Source organism: Neophocaena asiaeorientalis, unplaced genomic scaffold (assembly GCF_003031525.2).
Source record: "Neophocaena asiaeorientalis asiaeorientalis breed wild unplaced genomic scaffold, Neophocaena_asiaeorientalis_V1.1 scaffold131, whole genome shotgun sequence".
In the NCBI taxonomy this organism is placed as follows: domain Eukaryota; kingdom Metazoa; phylum Chordata; class Mammalia; order Artiodactyla; family Phocoenidae; genus Neophocaena; species Neophocaena asiaeorientalis.
This window is the reverse complement of record NW_020173201.1, coordinates 1,412,315-1,428,488: the sequence shown is the minus strand read 5'-3', so window position 1 is coordinate 1,428,488 and position 16,174 is coordinate 1,412,315. Positions and strand designations below refer to the sequence as shown.

Here is a 16,174-nt window from a genome sequence, read left to right as displayed (position 1 = left end):
TTGCATTTATTCTATCCCTGTTTCAGCATTGTATGTTGTGTATTGTAACTTGTCTTTTTAGTTCATGGATCTCCAGATGAAGAGGAACAGCATCTGAAATGCCTCATTCACATCTGGGCCTAGTGTGTATTACTAGATCCTAGACCTTACAGCCAATGCTATACAGAATGATAATTTGCGGGGGAGGAAGTAAGTGTCTTTTGCATGTCTGTGTGTGGGTGTGTATGTGTGAACAGTTGTGGCCAGAGGGTGGATTATGGTAGAGTGCTTCCAAATCTGACTGCCAATAATTCCTCTCATCCCAGCCACTCCTTCCATTAAGGAGTGAGACTCCTCTCCCCTTGGATCTGGGCTGGCCTTGTGACTTGCTTTGGCCAAGAGAATAGAATGAAAGTGATATTCTGGGACTTCTGAACCATGCCTTTGAGAGGCCTTGAAGCCTCTGCTTTCTTCCTCTTGGGATTCAGTCACTGTGCAAAGATGCTTCGGCTGGACCACTGAATGATGAACGGTCACACGAAGAAAGGGAGGCCCCCAGGCATTTCAGGTGCTCCAGCTGAGGTGCCAGACATGCGGGGAATGTCACAGACATTCCAGCCCTAGCCAAAGTCATAGCTGAACGTAACCACATGTCTGACCCAGCTGACATCATGGGGGAGCTGAAGAACTGTCCAGCTGTAACCTTCCCAAATTGCAAAATTGTGAGAAAATAAATGGTGGTTGTTCTTTTAAGCCGCCAAGTTTACAGTGGTTTGTTATGCAGCAATAGATAATTGAAACAGTTATCAAATACTAGGGTATTTTCTACAGCTTTAACTTTACTCCTAGACTGTGAAGAGGTTGCAACAATGTCAGATAAAGAAGCCAAGTTTTCAAGGAGACTAAATTCCGTAAAGACTGGACCCTCTATGCTATAGTCATTGCTCTGTCCACAGAGCTTAGCATTATTAGTACTGGCACATAAGACTCCCACATATTTGTTGATTGAATCATTAAATGACTAAATGGAGTTAAGACCCTATACCATCAACACAGACAAAAAAGCTACCTTAAATAGAGTTTTTTTTTTAAATTTTTATTTATTTGGCTGTGTCAGGTCTTAGTTGCGGCATGTGGGATCTTCATTGTGGCATGTGGGATCTTTCGTTGTGGTGTGGGCTCTTTGTTGTGGCACACAGGCTTCTCTCTAGTTGTGGCGGGTGGGCTCCAGAGTGCACAGGCTCAGTAGTTGTGGTGTGTAGGCTTAGTTGCCCCCTGGCATGTAGGATTTTAGTTCTCCAGCCAGGGATCGAACCCGCGTCCCCTGCATTGGCAGGCGGATTCTCAACCACTAGACCACCAGGGAAGTCTCTTAGATAGAGTTTTAACCATGCATTTTCTCTTTCAAAAAGGTTTTTTGTTGCTTTTTGTTACCAGAAAAAGTGATACCTCAGAAGCCAGAAGGATGTTCTGAAGGGAAAGATTTGTAGGAGTGAGGCAATAGTTACCCTTGACTCCTTATCAGTGTCCCTCCTATACCTGGACCAATGAGGGCTACTCTGTGAAGCACCTGGTAAATGCCCCAATATCTGCTGGTAACATAAAAATTATTATCTTTTTCTATTATCGGAAGAGCTAAAAGGCAAGATATGTGTTCCTAGGGCTAGAGTTAGTATTAAGGGGACCAGAGTGGAATATCCAATAGCCAGTGTTAGATCGGAGACTAAAACAATCTAAGCTGTCTTGTCATGTTAGGTCTTTCTTTTCTATCACTCTCTAGTCCAAGTCACAATTTCTAAATGCCACTTGGACATAGTGAGTGCCTAGTCTGCTCTGTGGTTCTCCCAGCCCAGCCCTTATTTCTCTTTGTGTGATATTTCATACAGCACACCTCTCTACTGAGATGTGAAAGGAGACACAAGTGCCATCTGAAATAGCTCCAGGAGATTAGGGCATGAAGAACTTGTAGGCAACAATGGAAAATTCTCTTCTAGGATGTGGTTGCTTGTATGATCCATACTGGTACCTTCTGGAGAAATGTTGTAAGCAAAAGGTCTTTATTTAAAACAACAGGGATATTTGTAATTAGGATAACTGAAATAAGGGAAAAGTCTTCAGACCGTTGGAAGAATGGGATGGTTTAAGTTAAAATATATAATTATTACATTTTACTCTGTATTATTTAGAAAACAGTGGTTAAGCAGATAAAAATAGAGAAGATTACTTAAAAATTGAAGCCATTGCTTTAGATCTCTATTTGAAAGGTCAGTGTGTGGGAGATGAGAAAGGCACTATAGCAATCAGTGTTCAACAAAAGACATTTTAGCAGCAGGACCTACAAAGAGCACATCAACTATTTATATCATCCCCATTGAGTTGCTGGTCATTTCACTTATCAAAGAAAATAAGAAAGGAATCTTCTTTAGATATTCTCTGGATGCAGTAGCAATACAGTTTTGGAATCAGCTGTTAGAAACTATAATTAAAGCTGGTTTTTCCTGTTCACTAATTATTCTGTATGGTTAGTCTCCCTGAAGCTTTATATAATTCTCCCTTTGTTACCAGCTTCTGTTTCTCCCCAGGGCAGTCTGAATCCAGACAGGTAAATAACTGAAGTGTTTAGAAACCAATGTATTGTAATATCTGTACAGCCAAGCAGATATTTGCAACTGAACTTGAAAAAAACATTTTAAAAAACTTTCTGTACATTAGATAGTGTCATCTATTTAAAGGTTTCATCTCTACCACCTGCATATGGAGACTTCTTGGGTAGGAGGACAAAGTGAAGAAATACAAAAATTAAAAAAGGATTTCCTTCAGGAACCCACTTAACACTGGGAAGGGGAGGAAGTTTTTTACTCAGCAACTTCTAATAACCACCTGGTATTGCTGTCAGGCTGGTCAAATATCTGCCAACATTGGTGGTCCTTTCACTCACCATGGAGATAAGTAGAGGGACCTGATGTTTAGAGTAGCAGCAAAACTCATTTTCCAGTTTCTTCTTTCAGCAGATGGAAGTGCTTGTGGGCCAGTCTCATATTCCAGCACGTTAGTACTGGTGATGCACACCCTCTCTGCTCCAGAATAACTCTGTGCCACAGGAATTGAAAAGGGTTCTCTCTCCTCAGGCCTAACACCAAAACATCAACAGGGCAGGAATGAATCCACTTTCTTCCTAGGAAGTGGATTTCAGAACTTCTCAGATACTGTGAGACTAATCTTCACATGGAGTGGGGGGAGAGGGGTGGGCAAAGTAGGGCAGTGCTAATAACAGGAACTCTGGGGACAAGATCAGCAACTGGAAAAACAAACGTGGGACATTTTACCCCTCCCTAATCACTTGCCTTCATTTAACTTTATCTTCATTTTCCCTTTCCTCACCAAGCAGTAGTTGATAATCAATTGAGCGTAGCTCTCAGGTTCTTGCCATGCAATCTAGTGGAACACCTAGAAATCAGGGACTTATCCTTGGTTATTTATAAAATAAAGAAATCTCTAGGGCTTCCCTGGTGGCGCAGTGGCTGAGAATCCACCTGCCAGTGCAGGGGACACGGGTTCAAGCCCTGGTCTGGGAAGATCTCACATGCCACGGAGCAACTAAGCCCGTGTGCCACAACTCCTGAGCCTGCGCTCTGGAGCCTGCGAGCCACAACTACTGAAGCCCGTGCCACAATGAGAAGCCCGTGCACTGCAACGAAGAGTAGCCCCTGCTCGCAGCAACTAGAGAAAGCCCATGACCCAACACAGCCAAAAATAAATAAATAAATACATTTATTTAAAAAAAAAAAAATCTCTAGCCTATCTAGGCTGTGTGGTCAGGACTTTCATCTTTGGAAACCAAATGGAGGCCTTTCTCCTACTCTTTCTAGGTTGCTTTCCATTTCTTTTTCCACTTGTGGCCCCTCCTTCCCCCAAGCTGACCAGGACCATGCACAAAACCAGGCTCCAATAAATATCAAGACTGAAGATTCAGCAGGTGGCTAACTCCTGCAGGGCTATCTTAAAAAGATGTTGCATATAAATTCAAAGTTTTATGAAGCCTCAGAGATCTCTAAGAACAGTGTAAATATCCCTGGTTTAATTAGTAAGTAGTCCTGGAGTAAGGTAATGGTCTGTGAGTTCTATGGTAGCTCTCTTGAGGTTTCTAGTCTTCAGCGGCTGCCTACAACTATGATGTGTTCTTTCTCATACACTGAATAAATCCTCTTTTAGACCTTCCTAGGCATCAATTCACAATAACTGCAACACACATGCAAATTGATCCCATTCTCTCAGATCTAAAAAACGACCAGCGCCTCAGTCTAGGTATCAACTTAAATACTTTTGGACTCAAATTCTCCTTGAGTTCTACTTCCCAGGGGAAAGAAAGAATTCCTACAATGGTACTGATGCCCACTCTCTACAAGCAGACGGTGGACCACTCACTTTGCAGCCGATCGATGTCAGGGTAAATGTGCTCTAGTTTTCAGCATTTCCGAACCAGATCTTTCGCGGTTTAGGTCAAACAATCCGAGCTCTAAGCAGACTTGACAAGTTTGTTCTGGGCTGAAGGCCATGGACTAGGTTCTCCGACCAGATAAGTCACTAGGCTGAGTCTACAGTAGGTGGGGCGCGCTCACCAGCTCAGCAGTGACTGAAAGTTTGTCGCAACATCGTTAATTCAATCACCGGGCTGCTGCAGTAGATACCCTTTGCCCCGCGAGTACAGCACCAGAAAGGTTCGCCCTAGGGGGCAGGGCACTAGCAAGGAAGATGCGCCAGACCCCCGGGGCCCAGCCCCTTCTCCCACGGTTTGGAAGGCGCAGTGGTAGCGGATCCAGAGCTCGGAGTTTCAGGTCTCCGTCCTCTAGCTTGCTCTGTGGGTAGCAGGAAAGGGTGCGACCAGCTTGGGAACTCTTGCTCCGAGATCCGCAAGAATCAGCGGCGGCAGCCAAGGTGAGGGGAGGCGGGGGCACGTGCTTGGATGTGGGTGCTTGTGTAACCAGCTCCTCAGGCGCCAGCACTGACAGCGCTCCGGCGGGAGGATCGTCTGAGCCTATTCTTCCGCCGAAACCGGGGAGGCTTTGGGGTCCAGCTACCCGTACATGGCGGGAGCACCCTGGGCAAAGGAAGCGAAGCACTTGCCTCTAGAGCTATCAAATGGGAGTGGGAATTTGGAAAGTTCCCCAACTAGGAACACACGTGACCTCCTCCTGAAAGTAGTTCCGACTGTGGCCCGTGTATCCCTCCACCTCCTTTTGAACCCTCCTAGGTCTCCTCGGCTCCGCCCACTCGCTGGGGCTGCAGTTTCCTACCGTCCCGTAATTCATACTCCCGCCCTGCAACCCCGGTCTCTAGCGTGCACTGACCCGCTAGGGGAGCGCGGAACCTGGCCGCGGGGCGATCCACCCAGCCGGGTTTTCACTGCGGCCCAAAAGGGGCGGGGCGAGGAGCCGCTAAGGGTCGAGCTTGAGTTCGGAGCGGTGAACCCAACTGGAACCCCGAGGGGAGAGATGCTCGGCTCTCCGGGGGAAATGCAGGGGGCTGCAGCGTGCATCCCATCCTCGGGGATCCGCTTTCAGTTCACCTGGACAGTTGCCCTTTGGAATCTAGAAATTCAGGGGCGATGTGCTCACACTCAGCGCGCTCCGCTGGGAGCTTTCATTTTTAGGGCAAATGAACCGAGTGCCGGGGAAGCGGGAGGTGGGGCGGTGAAAGGGAGCCGGATGAGGTGTTACACACTGGAGACACAATAGGGGGTTATTCTTTGTACTAAGACTGACACCTTGAGGACACGGGTGGGGATGGGGGGAGAGGTGGGATTTCTCAGCAAGGGCTGCTGCAGTCACATCCCTGCGAACGATCGTGATCCGACATCCGTGCATAAGGAGAAGGAGGCTGCAGGCCGTGCCGGGGAAATCTGGAGGTGGAGGCAGGGGGAGGGGTGTCCTCGCTGCAGGGATCGTCCCTGCGTTTTCCTGTACCCTGACCATAGCAGTCACCTGGTCTTTTCCACCTGTGCACAGGTAACCTCAGACTCAAGTCAGTGACACTGCTCAACGAACCGGCCACAGCCTTCACCTTCGCTCCCCCTCTCCCCCTCGCAACAGCCTACTCTGCCTGTGGCTGGGTTTTTCGGCCGTGGCTCAGCTCGTTCCCCCCACCCTGGGCTGCTGCAGAAGCACCCGCAGCAAGTGCAGCTACAGGCGGGCGCCTCGAAACAAGCCCGAGCGAGCTCCAGGCAGTCATACTGGGCATGCTCAGTGCGCCTGCCCGTGGGGGACTCGGCGCTCGCACCCGGAGCTGCTGCTTCTGCCCCCTCCCTACAGCCCCTGCCCTGCCCTTCCCTCCCCCGGCGCGGTCCGTCCGCCTCCCGCCTCCCCTCGGGCTCCGAGGCGCCTGGGCTCCCGGCGCGGCGGCGCAGGGGGCGGGCAGGCCGGCGGGCGGTGATGTGGCGGGACTCTTTGTGCACTGCGGCAGGATACACGTTCGGGCGCTGGGACGCGGCTGCGCTCAGTTCTCTCCTCTCGGAAGCTGCAGCCATGATGGAAGTTTGAGAGTTGAGCCGCTGTGAGGCGAGGCCGGGCTCAGGCGAAGGAGATGAGAGACGGCGGCGGCCGCGGCCCAGAGCCCCTCTCAGCGCCTGTGAGCAGCCGCGGGGGCAGCGCCCTCGGGGAGCCGGCCGGCCGGCGGCGGCGGCAGCGGCGGCGTTTCTCGCCTCCTCTTCGTCTTCTTTTCTAACCGTGCAGCCTGTTCCTCGGCGTCTCCTGAAAGGGAAGGTGGAAGCTGTGGACTCGGGCGGGAGCCGGCTGAGGCGCGGCGGCTGCACCTCCCGCTCCTGGAGCGGGGGGGAGAAGCGGCGGCGGCGGCGGCGGCGGCTGCAGCTCCGGGGAGGGTGTCGGAGTCGCCTGTCACCATTTCCAGGGCTGGGAACGCCGGAGAGTTGGTCTCTCCCCTTCTACTGCCTCCAACACGGCGGCGGCGGCGGCGGCACATCCAGGGACCCGGGCCGGTTTTAAACCTCCCCTCCGCCGCCGCCGCACCCCTCCTGGCCCGGGCTCCGGAGGCCGCCGGAGGAGGCAGCCGTTCCGAGGATTATTCTTCTGCCCATTCCGCTGCCGCCGCTGCCAGACCTCTGGCTGCTGAGGAGAAGCAGGCCCAGTCGCTGCAACCATCCAGCAGCCGCCGCAGCAGCCATTACCCGGCTGCTGTCCAGAACCAAGCGGCAGCAGAGCGAGGGGCATCAGCCACCGCCAAGTCCAGAGCCATTTCCATCCTGCAGAAGAAGCCCCGCCACCAGCAGCTTCTGCCATCTCTCTCCTCCTTTTTCTTCAGCCACAGGCTCCCAGACATGACAGCCATCATCAAAGAGATCGTTAGCAGAAACAAAAGGAGATATCAAGAGGATGGATTCGACTTAGACTTGACCTGTATCCATTTCTGTGGCTGCCGCTCCTCTTTGCCTTTCTGTCACTCTCCTATAACGTGGGAGTAGACGGATGCGAAAAATGTCCATAGTTTGGGTGACTATGACATTTAACCCTGGTCGGATTTCTAGATCATGTATATTTTGTGCCTCTTTTGAATGCATTCAACCTAGCATTCAACCTAGGGTGTGTTCGGCTATTCGGAACTCTTGCCTGGTTGCAAGTGTCAAGGCACTGATGGGTTTCTTAGTCTGTCTGTGGGGACTCTCCCTAAGGGCTATTGTCCGTTAATAAAGAATACAGTACACTGCTAGTGGATTAGTGAGCTCGGTAATCCGGTCTGCTAAATGAACAGAAAAGTAGATGCTTTGAGGTTGAGCATATTTCGATTAAATCTTGGCTTTAGGCCCTAGATCAAGGGTATAGATCAGATTAAAATGAAAATTAGTGTTGCGCGTACGCATATTGCATCAGAATCTTGCAGTGATTGCTTTTAGTTTCCTGAGTTGCATTGATAGATTCTTTTAAAATGTGAGTTGTGAACCGAACTGATTTGCATAACTTTAGAGAGAGAATCATTTTAGCATATATGGTGCTCATTTGAAGGCAAAAGTAGGTTTGTATGTTGAAACTAAGTTAATTACAACTTTGAATCGCATTTAGAAGTTTTGTAGCTTGAAATCAATAGTACCGTGATACATCTCAAAGGCGCTCTTACTAGATCTTTGTTAAATTTGCTTTTTTTGTCTCGTGTTGGGCTGATGTGGGATAGGGCATGAAATTTGCTGTTCAGTAGCACGGTATATTCAGTGCTCTTGTGACACATAATAGAATGGAGATTGAGTGGTTTTTGATCCCAGATGATAATGTTGTGTAGGTTCAAGGGTATTGTGTGTAGCAAATGGTGATTGCAGAGATTAAACTTCAGTTTCACTTGAAATTTAAGTATTATTGTGATACCAGAATTGGCACTCACCTTATTTAGGTTTCAGGTCCTGTGACACCTTTGGGTATCCATTAACTTTGCTCTGGCTTGTGTAGAATATCAGTATAAGTATAATTTACCAGCTAATAACCAGAAATGCTGGCAAGAGTGGATCACTCCAGCTTCGCATTGTAGGTGTGTTCGCTTTTTTCATATGGTGTATTAAATTTACTGAGTCAGCTTGTTGGATAAGACAGAAACTCAAGAGTTTCAGTGGTATGTAATTGGTTGTCTAAAAGTTAGGCCTTTATATTTCAAAAGATAGTGGTTATCGAAAGGCATGAGTCTTTGCAGTTTCAGGTATAATAAACCGGTTTTGATCAAGGATGGCGATAGAGCCCTCCTTTTTTGCAGAATGGAAAGTATCATAGGAATTGAGAGTCACTGGTAGGCCAGTGTAAGGCATGGAGAACAGGATTAAGTTATTGGTCTGAGGTGACTGAAGCATTTTATTGAGGCCTCTATTAAGATAAAAAATTTGGTGCTGTGAATTGTAGCAGTGGACAATACTTACTTAAAACTACATAATTGCATAAGTGTTAATAATCTTAATAAAAATGGTTTCTTAGCAAGTATCAGTAAGCATTTTGCCTAAAGGTAGAGTGACACTAAAGTGTCTATACATCCAGGTAAAAACCGTGGGGAAGATTTTTTTGAAGAAAATGTTACATATCTGAAGAGGTTTTATTACTTTGGATTATGTATCCGCACATAAATGTGCACAGCTAATTTTGCCCCAGTTTTTGATATGAAATGAAGATAAAAGTTACTGAAGAAGTAGCTTTACAACACACACAACGTAAGTTTTCTGTTAGGTTAAAAAATGATATTTTAAAAGAATATTTGGAAAGTTTGGAGTTGCATTAATTGAAAAACTTTACTAAAGCTGAACTTGACCCGCTTGCCCAGAAGATAATTAATTATGAAAAAACTCTTTTGATTTGTAACCTATTTCAAAAATAGTCTGCTATTGGTGTGACTTGACAGTCATCTAGATGTATAGAAACAAATTAATTAAATGTTTAAATTTTTAAAATAAACCCCCATTCAAAAAATTTTCTAGAATGCTGTTTGTTGGGCAGATTGCTTTTAGTATTCAGAAGATGTTTATGCTATTTTTGCTTTACACATTTGATTTAAAATTATCAGAGTTATAAGACTAACATTCTACCAGGTTCTTATATATGAGCAGTGAGGTGATTAGCCATTTCTCCTTTGATTTCAGAGTGTGTGTGCCTCTATGTATGAAATTTATGTGACTTACAACTTTCTCTAAAACTGTCCTTTTAGTTATGGTATGCATAGAAAGCATTATCGTATATTGCATCAAATGACTAATAACACTTAATTTCTAGAGTTGTGGTTTTATTGAGCCAAATGTTGATGTGAAAAAAAATCACTTAGGGAAGTCAGTAAAGGGTTTACTTTTTTGATAGTTGCACTTCCAATAATTTTGAAATACCAAAGCACTTTAGTTTGCTTGGTTTCACTTTAGTGTTTTGTGTTTACTGTGGTGGGGGGAAAATTAAAATGGCCCTTGAAGGCTTTGTCTCTAGCAGGTTGTAGTATCTCTCTAGCACGTTGTATATAGTATCTATTTCAACAGCTAACCTGTTCAAAGTTAAATTCTTTTATGAAAGTAGTGATTGGAGTATTTTTATAAAGATCAATAATGAAGTGATTTCCTCAGAGGAAAATTGAGGACCATACTTAATTTTTTTTGCAGAATTGAATTATTCTAAAAATAGTTTGTTGGTGGGGTTTTATCCTTAATGTTAGTCTGAAAGTAGTATTAAACATGAGACTATAAAAAATTCATTGTCTTTAGATTTCATGGAAACTTTAGGCTTCTGTTGTATAATGGATAAGTTTGCATCTTCATAGGGAATACTTTTTAATTCGTAGAGAGTACAGGGGCTATTGAAGTTAGCTGTATTATCTTTTAAGATTAGTGATTACTGAAATGACTGTATTGTGAGGTTTTTTTTGAAAAAGATTCTACTCAGAATTTTTATTTTACATTGTTTTGTATCTGTTAAGTTGTATTTCTTTCCTGTGCAACATAATTGGGCCACCTAATTGCTATACAATAATTTATAAACTTCATTTTCATAAAGTGTATTAAAGAATAAAGCGCATCTGAGAGGAATTTACAGTTTATATAACTCTTAATATAAGTAAAAAGGAATTTTATTGATGTTCATTGTAAAAGTTTGCACAGTAATCAGTGCAGATTTAATATTGCTTATGATACACTAAATAAATACTAAGTAAATATAAAATATGGTGAGGTATAATCACCTTAACTTTAAATAGTTTTAGAAAGATAGTAAAGAAAGGTGCATATGTGTGTATTACCTATCAGAATTTTATTTTAACAACATTCAAGGTAGCTGGTGATACTTTAATGCTTGTGTGGAACAGTATAGTATCTGCTTTTTCCCATTAACCACACACACAAAAATATAAACTCTTAATGTTACAAAATTTCTTACTTTTTGGAAGTCTTTAGTACTGATTTTCAAATGTCCTCATTTTGAGATTTGCCCCATTTGCTATTTGTTCATTTGATGATAGCTTAATGCTTTTTAATAATTTCTAAGCAACTTAAGAAGTAGTCACTTCAGTGACTTTTTAATGTAGGAGTATTTATTATGGGAAGATCACTTCACAAAGTTTCTACATTAAATCACTCTCAGTAAACATTCTATTTTAAAATTTTTGCCTTTGCATTTTTAGTAAGACAGCAGTGTAGGAAATGTTTTTATATTAGTATTGTATGTGAAATTTGAGTTTGTAAAAAGAAATTTAGAAGTTTGTATGCATATGACAGTTTTTCACTTACTTGAAATGTTAGGCCTCGGCTGTACTATAAGAATTTAGCTTCCAGAAAAATACTTTATTAATGATGGTGTAAGAAATTTATTTGGTGTGTTTTTTTTTCCTGTAGCCCCCATTAGTTCTGAAGTTTTATTTCTGTTTCATAGAACCGTCACTCGTACCTTTTCTCCTGTCTCTTTTTTTGTTAGATAAACTTGATTTTAAGTAAAATCAGTATTCTTTTGTGGTATGAATTCATTAAGAAAAGGTGTTAGGATTTGTTCTAAGGATAGTGACTTAAGACATTTGTATCAGCTTGTGAGATTGGGGTCAGAAATGGTTTCAGTAAATATTCAGTTTTATGATATTAAATATTCTGTTTTACAGTTGCTTTCTATGTGGTAGCTTTGAGGTTAACACAGTTGCTATCAGAAATACCAGTAATGTTAGACTGAACAACCCTAAGTTGTCAAGGATTTGCTGAGCAAACTGATGTCCTTAATTCCTTTACTTAGGCCATATTAGTGCCACATGCATTCTTTGCTAGGTGGTCAAAAGTGTTTTGGTCTGTGATTCTCTAAGTATTGAATATGTATATGCATTTACTAATGTAAAGTACTTTCATTTGTCAGGAAAGGTGAAATTAGTATATTGGATTTGACCATTCACATATCCCCAAATTTTTGGAATTTTTTCATGGGTTACAGAAAAGCTATTGGCAGTTTGGTTCTTTTAAAATAATTTGCAGTGGAATTAAAAAAGGCTGTTAGAAAAATATTAGTATAAGAAGAATAAACATAATTTAGGGATAAATTAATTTTGTATGGAAAGTCTTAATTTAGTTCAGTATAGTTAAGGCAAATTCACTTCATTTGCAACAGTTTGCATTAAGAGATGAGTGGACATCTTCAGGGTATTAGGTATACACTTGTTGGTAGTGTTGAGAATATTGAGAGATTTGGATACTGTGGCGCACCTTCCAGCAAAAGAATATTCTTAACCTGTATATAGTGTGGAAAAAAAGACTGTTTATGTATTATATTTTAAGTGGTTATACACTTAATTCTTACCAGTAGTCATCACTTCAGATATGGACAGTGAATCTAACTTATAAGTGTTTGAATACTCTGTGTATATATGTAAATAAAGACAGAGTGAGGAAACTATAGTAATATTTCTAAAAACAACTTTTTTCTCTTTAGAAATCACTTGTGGATGTGGTTTTATAATTTTTAAATAAGGTTAAATCTATTTTAAATTACATTAAAATATTGAGTATTAGTTTTATCTACACACTGTTTGTACATTGTTTCATTTTAGATTTTAGGGTGGCATTGTAGGCTCTGGAACCAACACTGCCTGTGTTGGAATCCTGACTGCCGCTTAGTAGCTGGATGACTGTGTAGGTTACTTTTCTCAATCTGTTACATCTGTAAAATGAGGATGATGGTACCAACCCACATAAAGTTTATTTTGAAGAGTAAATGAGATAATGTAAATAATTCACTTAGCATAGCACCTACCACATTGTAAGTACTTAAATGGTAACAGCTTCTCTTAAAAATTATAATTTCAGATTACCCATGTATGAGAAATTATTTGTCTTTTCATTTATGGGAGGAGCAGTGATTTTAACTGAATTTTTCCTCAGTTTTGGATATGTTAGCATGTTAATTGGTTCAGGCTATGACTATTTTTTAAAATAGGGGTATTCTTTTAGGAGTTGTGAGTGTAACATGTCTGTGATTTTGCTGTTTGCAAATAATTTGAAGCTCTGCTCCCTCATACTATGGAGCAAAGAAGAGATAATCATTGCTAATCGAAGAGTATTTGCTTTAAAATACTAAGGTATGATGTAAACTTCCTCTGTTATGGCTTAATGAAGTAGAAGTTTTAAAATAAAAATTTGCTATAATATTAAATTTTCTTTAGTGTTAAAGATAGGTCAGCTAAAATATCATATAGTTTTATTCACAGAGTAATCGCCATCTCAAAACTTTTAATATTATGATACAACAGTTATATAAACTGTCTTATCAATAAAGGTATCTTAGCATTTCTTTCTAAGTTCAGATTTTTGGAGGAGTCATGCAACTTTGAATGCCAAGTTAACATTTATTACAGTAACATTTACACTTAATATAATTTGGCAGTGCATTAATATAGGAATTTTATTTAGGTTAAACCTTTGTATTATTGTTTCCCATTTTTGCTTTTGATCAAGATTCTCATTGTAGGCCCTAGAAATGGGAAGAAGAGCTAAAGGATTTCTTTCTTCATTTATTCTTACCAGGTATGGGGAAGGATGGGATAAGCTTGAGACCTGCCTATTAAAGGTCATTACTTGTACATAGGGATCAATCTGTTTTTTCCTTTCCCTGTGCTGGTCTCCAAGCTGTGTCACAGTACCCTCAGTAGTGAAGCACTTGATTTCCAGTGAGTTTTTTTTTTTTACATATTTGTTTTGCATTGCAGAATGAATTGTGCTGTCTAACTTTATATGCAGTTATCTGATTATATGACTTTTATGTGTTTTGTTATGTGTTGGATAAAGTAGCTGTATTTTTGGTCCAAGTCTAGGTTGTAGAATTGAACTGTTCATTTCGACAACTTTTAGGAAAATTTAGTTATCTAAAATTCCCTCTCTTTCTCTCTAATGCTTCATGCTCCTGTTTTTTGTTTTATATTACTACCTAAAACTTAGTTGATTTAGTGTTATTAAAGCACTTCTGAATAGTTTTCAGTTTTATTTATTTTGATCTTTGTAGGTTCTCAGGCTAAGTATAATAAGGTTCTATTTTCTTTAGTAGTAATTGCAGGGATTGCACTCTGCTAATTTTATATGTTTAATATTTTTGATCTTTTAAGGAGGATGTAATTATTTAAGGTATTATGAAATGGGTTGTGATCTGATTCTTTAAATCATATGTATTCCTAAAGTGATTTATAAACACAGCATACTTGTTCAGAGTTGCAAACAACTCCTTGTTTAAAAATGTGTGCAATTGTTTTTTCCATTTAAAATTCTTTTGCTCTCATGAATTTAGTGAGACTCTTCTTTTTGAGTTCTAGTTACTCGGAACTTACTGGAGATTAAATAAATAGAATTTAAATATTTTCTCTACTTTTAAAATGAAGTTTGGGTACCTGTTTGGATATGAAACAGTGTTATTACTTTTTTGGGGGGTGGGGGATGGACAGTGCTGGATATTCTGTTTGCCCATCAAGATCCATTTTCCGCCTTTCTCCACCCTTCTTTGAGGCCTGGTAGACTGACATCCTTAGATGGCTCATTCAGGCTCCCTTATCCTCTGGCTTCCATTTGGATTCAGTCTCCAGGAAGCTCTAGCAGAATATTGGAGGGAAGAGGGCGAGTTGGCAGGGGGTGCTGTTGGGCACTAAGACTATAGCTCCTTTATGATGGCTCCTCTTCTATGGCTCTTTATTCCGATAATGGCTGCCTTCTATTGTCCCTTTAGGCCTAGGTGAAAATGGTTTACAAGGCTTAGCACCATTGCTAAATTCTGTGATGCTTCAGTATTCCTTATTGTTACCTTGCCTTTAAGCAGTCCTTGCATTAAACTCTCTTCAAATCAAAAAAAAAAAAAAAAGAAAAATGAAGTTTGGGGAATGTTACCAAGCTTGATATTTAGGTGTAATGTATTTATTAATTACTTTACTCTGAGTCTATCAGAGTTAAAGTGGAATGCCTGGACTTTTTTTTCTTTCATAATGTGAAAACAGTACTTTGCCAGGCTTAACTTAGCCTTGTAAAATTTATTTAACATTTTAACTTACTCGTTTATGAAGTATGAAAGCTGAAAAAGTGAGGACTTAAGTCAGAAGTTTTTTTTTCAATTAATAGAATTAGCTAGCATATACCCTAACAGTGTCTTATATTTGTTCACTATTTTTTCATTAACAAAGCCTTTTCTTAATCATTAGCTCATTTGATTTTGCAAAGAAAAAAGGAGCAACCTAAGAGATGGTACAGGGCTTCCCTGGTGGTGCAGTGGTTGAGAGTACGCCTGCTGATGCAGGGGACACGGGTTCGTGGCCCGGTCTGGGAAGATCCCACATGCCGCGGAGCGGCTGGGCCCGTGAGCCATGGCCGCTGAGCCTGCGCGTCAGGAGCCTGTGCTCCGCAACGGGAGACGCCACAACAGAGAGGCCCGCATACCAAAAAAAAAAAAAGAGATGGTACAAGCATTACTTTCCTCATTTTTTGTAGTACAGGAATCGTAGCTCCAAAAAAAAAAAAAAAAAAATCAGTAACTTGTTAAAGGCTACCTGAAGATTGGGTCCAAAGAAGGATGCAGGGTTTTTAGGTACCTCGTGCAGTATTTTTCCCATTATGTTACATCGGTGGTTCTCAGACTATAGACGGCATTCGAATAACTTGCAGGGCTTAAGTCATAGATTACTTGCCCCACCTCCAGAGTTTCTGATTCATTAGGTCTGGGTTGGGGCCTGAGAATTTGTTGTTTTTTTAAAATTAATTAATTAATTTCTGGCTGCCTTGGGTCTTCGTTGCTGTGCGTGGGTTTTCTCTAGTTGCAGTGAGCGGGGGCTACTCTTTCGTTGCGGGGCGCAGGCTTCTCATTGCGGTGGCTTCTCTTGTTGCGGAGCACGGGCTCTAGGCGCACGGGCTTCCGTAGTTGTCGCACGCAGCCTCAGTAGTTGTGGCTCGTGGGCTCTAGAGCGCAGCTCAGTAGTTGGGGCGCACAGGCTTAGTTGCTACGCGGCATGTGGGATCTTCCTGGACCAGGGCTCGAACCCGTGTCCCCTGCATTGGCAGGCAGGCTCTTAACCACTGTGCCACCAGGGAAGCCCTAGAATTTGTATTTCTAACAAGTTCCCAGGTGGTGCTGATGATGGTAGTCTGGGGATCACACTTTGTGAATCACTGTGTTATATAATCTCCTGTCAAGCAAATCCTTAATGTGTTATCTCTTTTAGTTTAATAGAATTTGCACATGCATTA

The 16,174-nt window shown here is 42.1% G+C and overlaps 2 protein-coding genes across 2 annotated transcripts in view; one reads left to right on the top strand and one right to left on the bottom strand.

Moving 5' to 3' along the window:
• Positions 1-4,643: 4,643 nt before the first annotated feature.
• KLLN (killin, p53 regulated DNA replication inhibitor) lies at positions 4,644-5,520 on the bottom strand. The gene is given in 4 exon segments (XM_024744855.1): positions 4,644-4,858; positions 4,861-5,239; positions 5,242-5,347; positions 5,453-5,520. Coding segments are annotated over 4 exon segments (768 nt in total).
• Positions 5,521-6,454: 934 nt separating this feature from the next.
• PTEN (phosphatase and tensin homolog) overlaps positions 6,455-16,174 on the top strand; it is an 89,354-nt gene continuing 79,634 nt past the window's right edge. Inside the window, exon 1 of the mRNA XM_024744811.1 lies at positions 6,455-7,388. Within this exon, the coding sequence (XP_024600579.1) occupies positions 7,310-7,388 (79 nt within the window). The 5' untranslated portion in view covers positions 6,455-7,309. The remainder of the gene's footprint in view (positions 7,389-16,174) is intronic.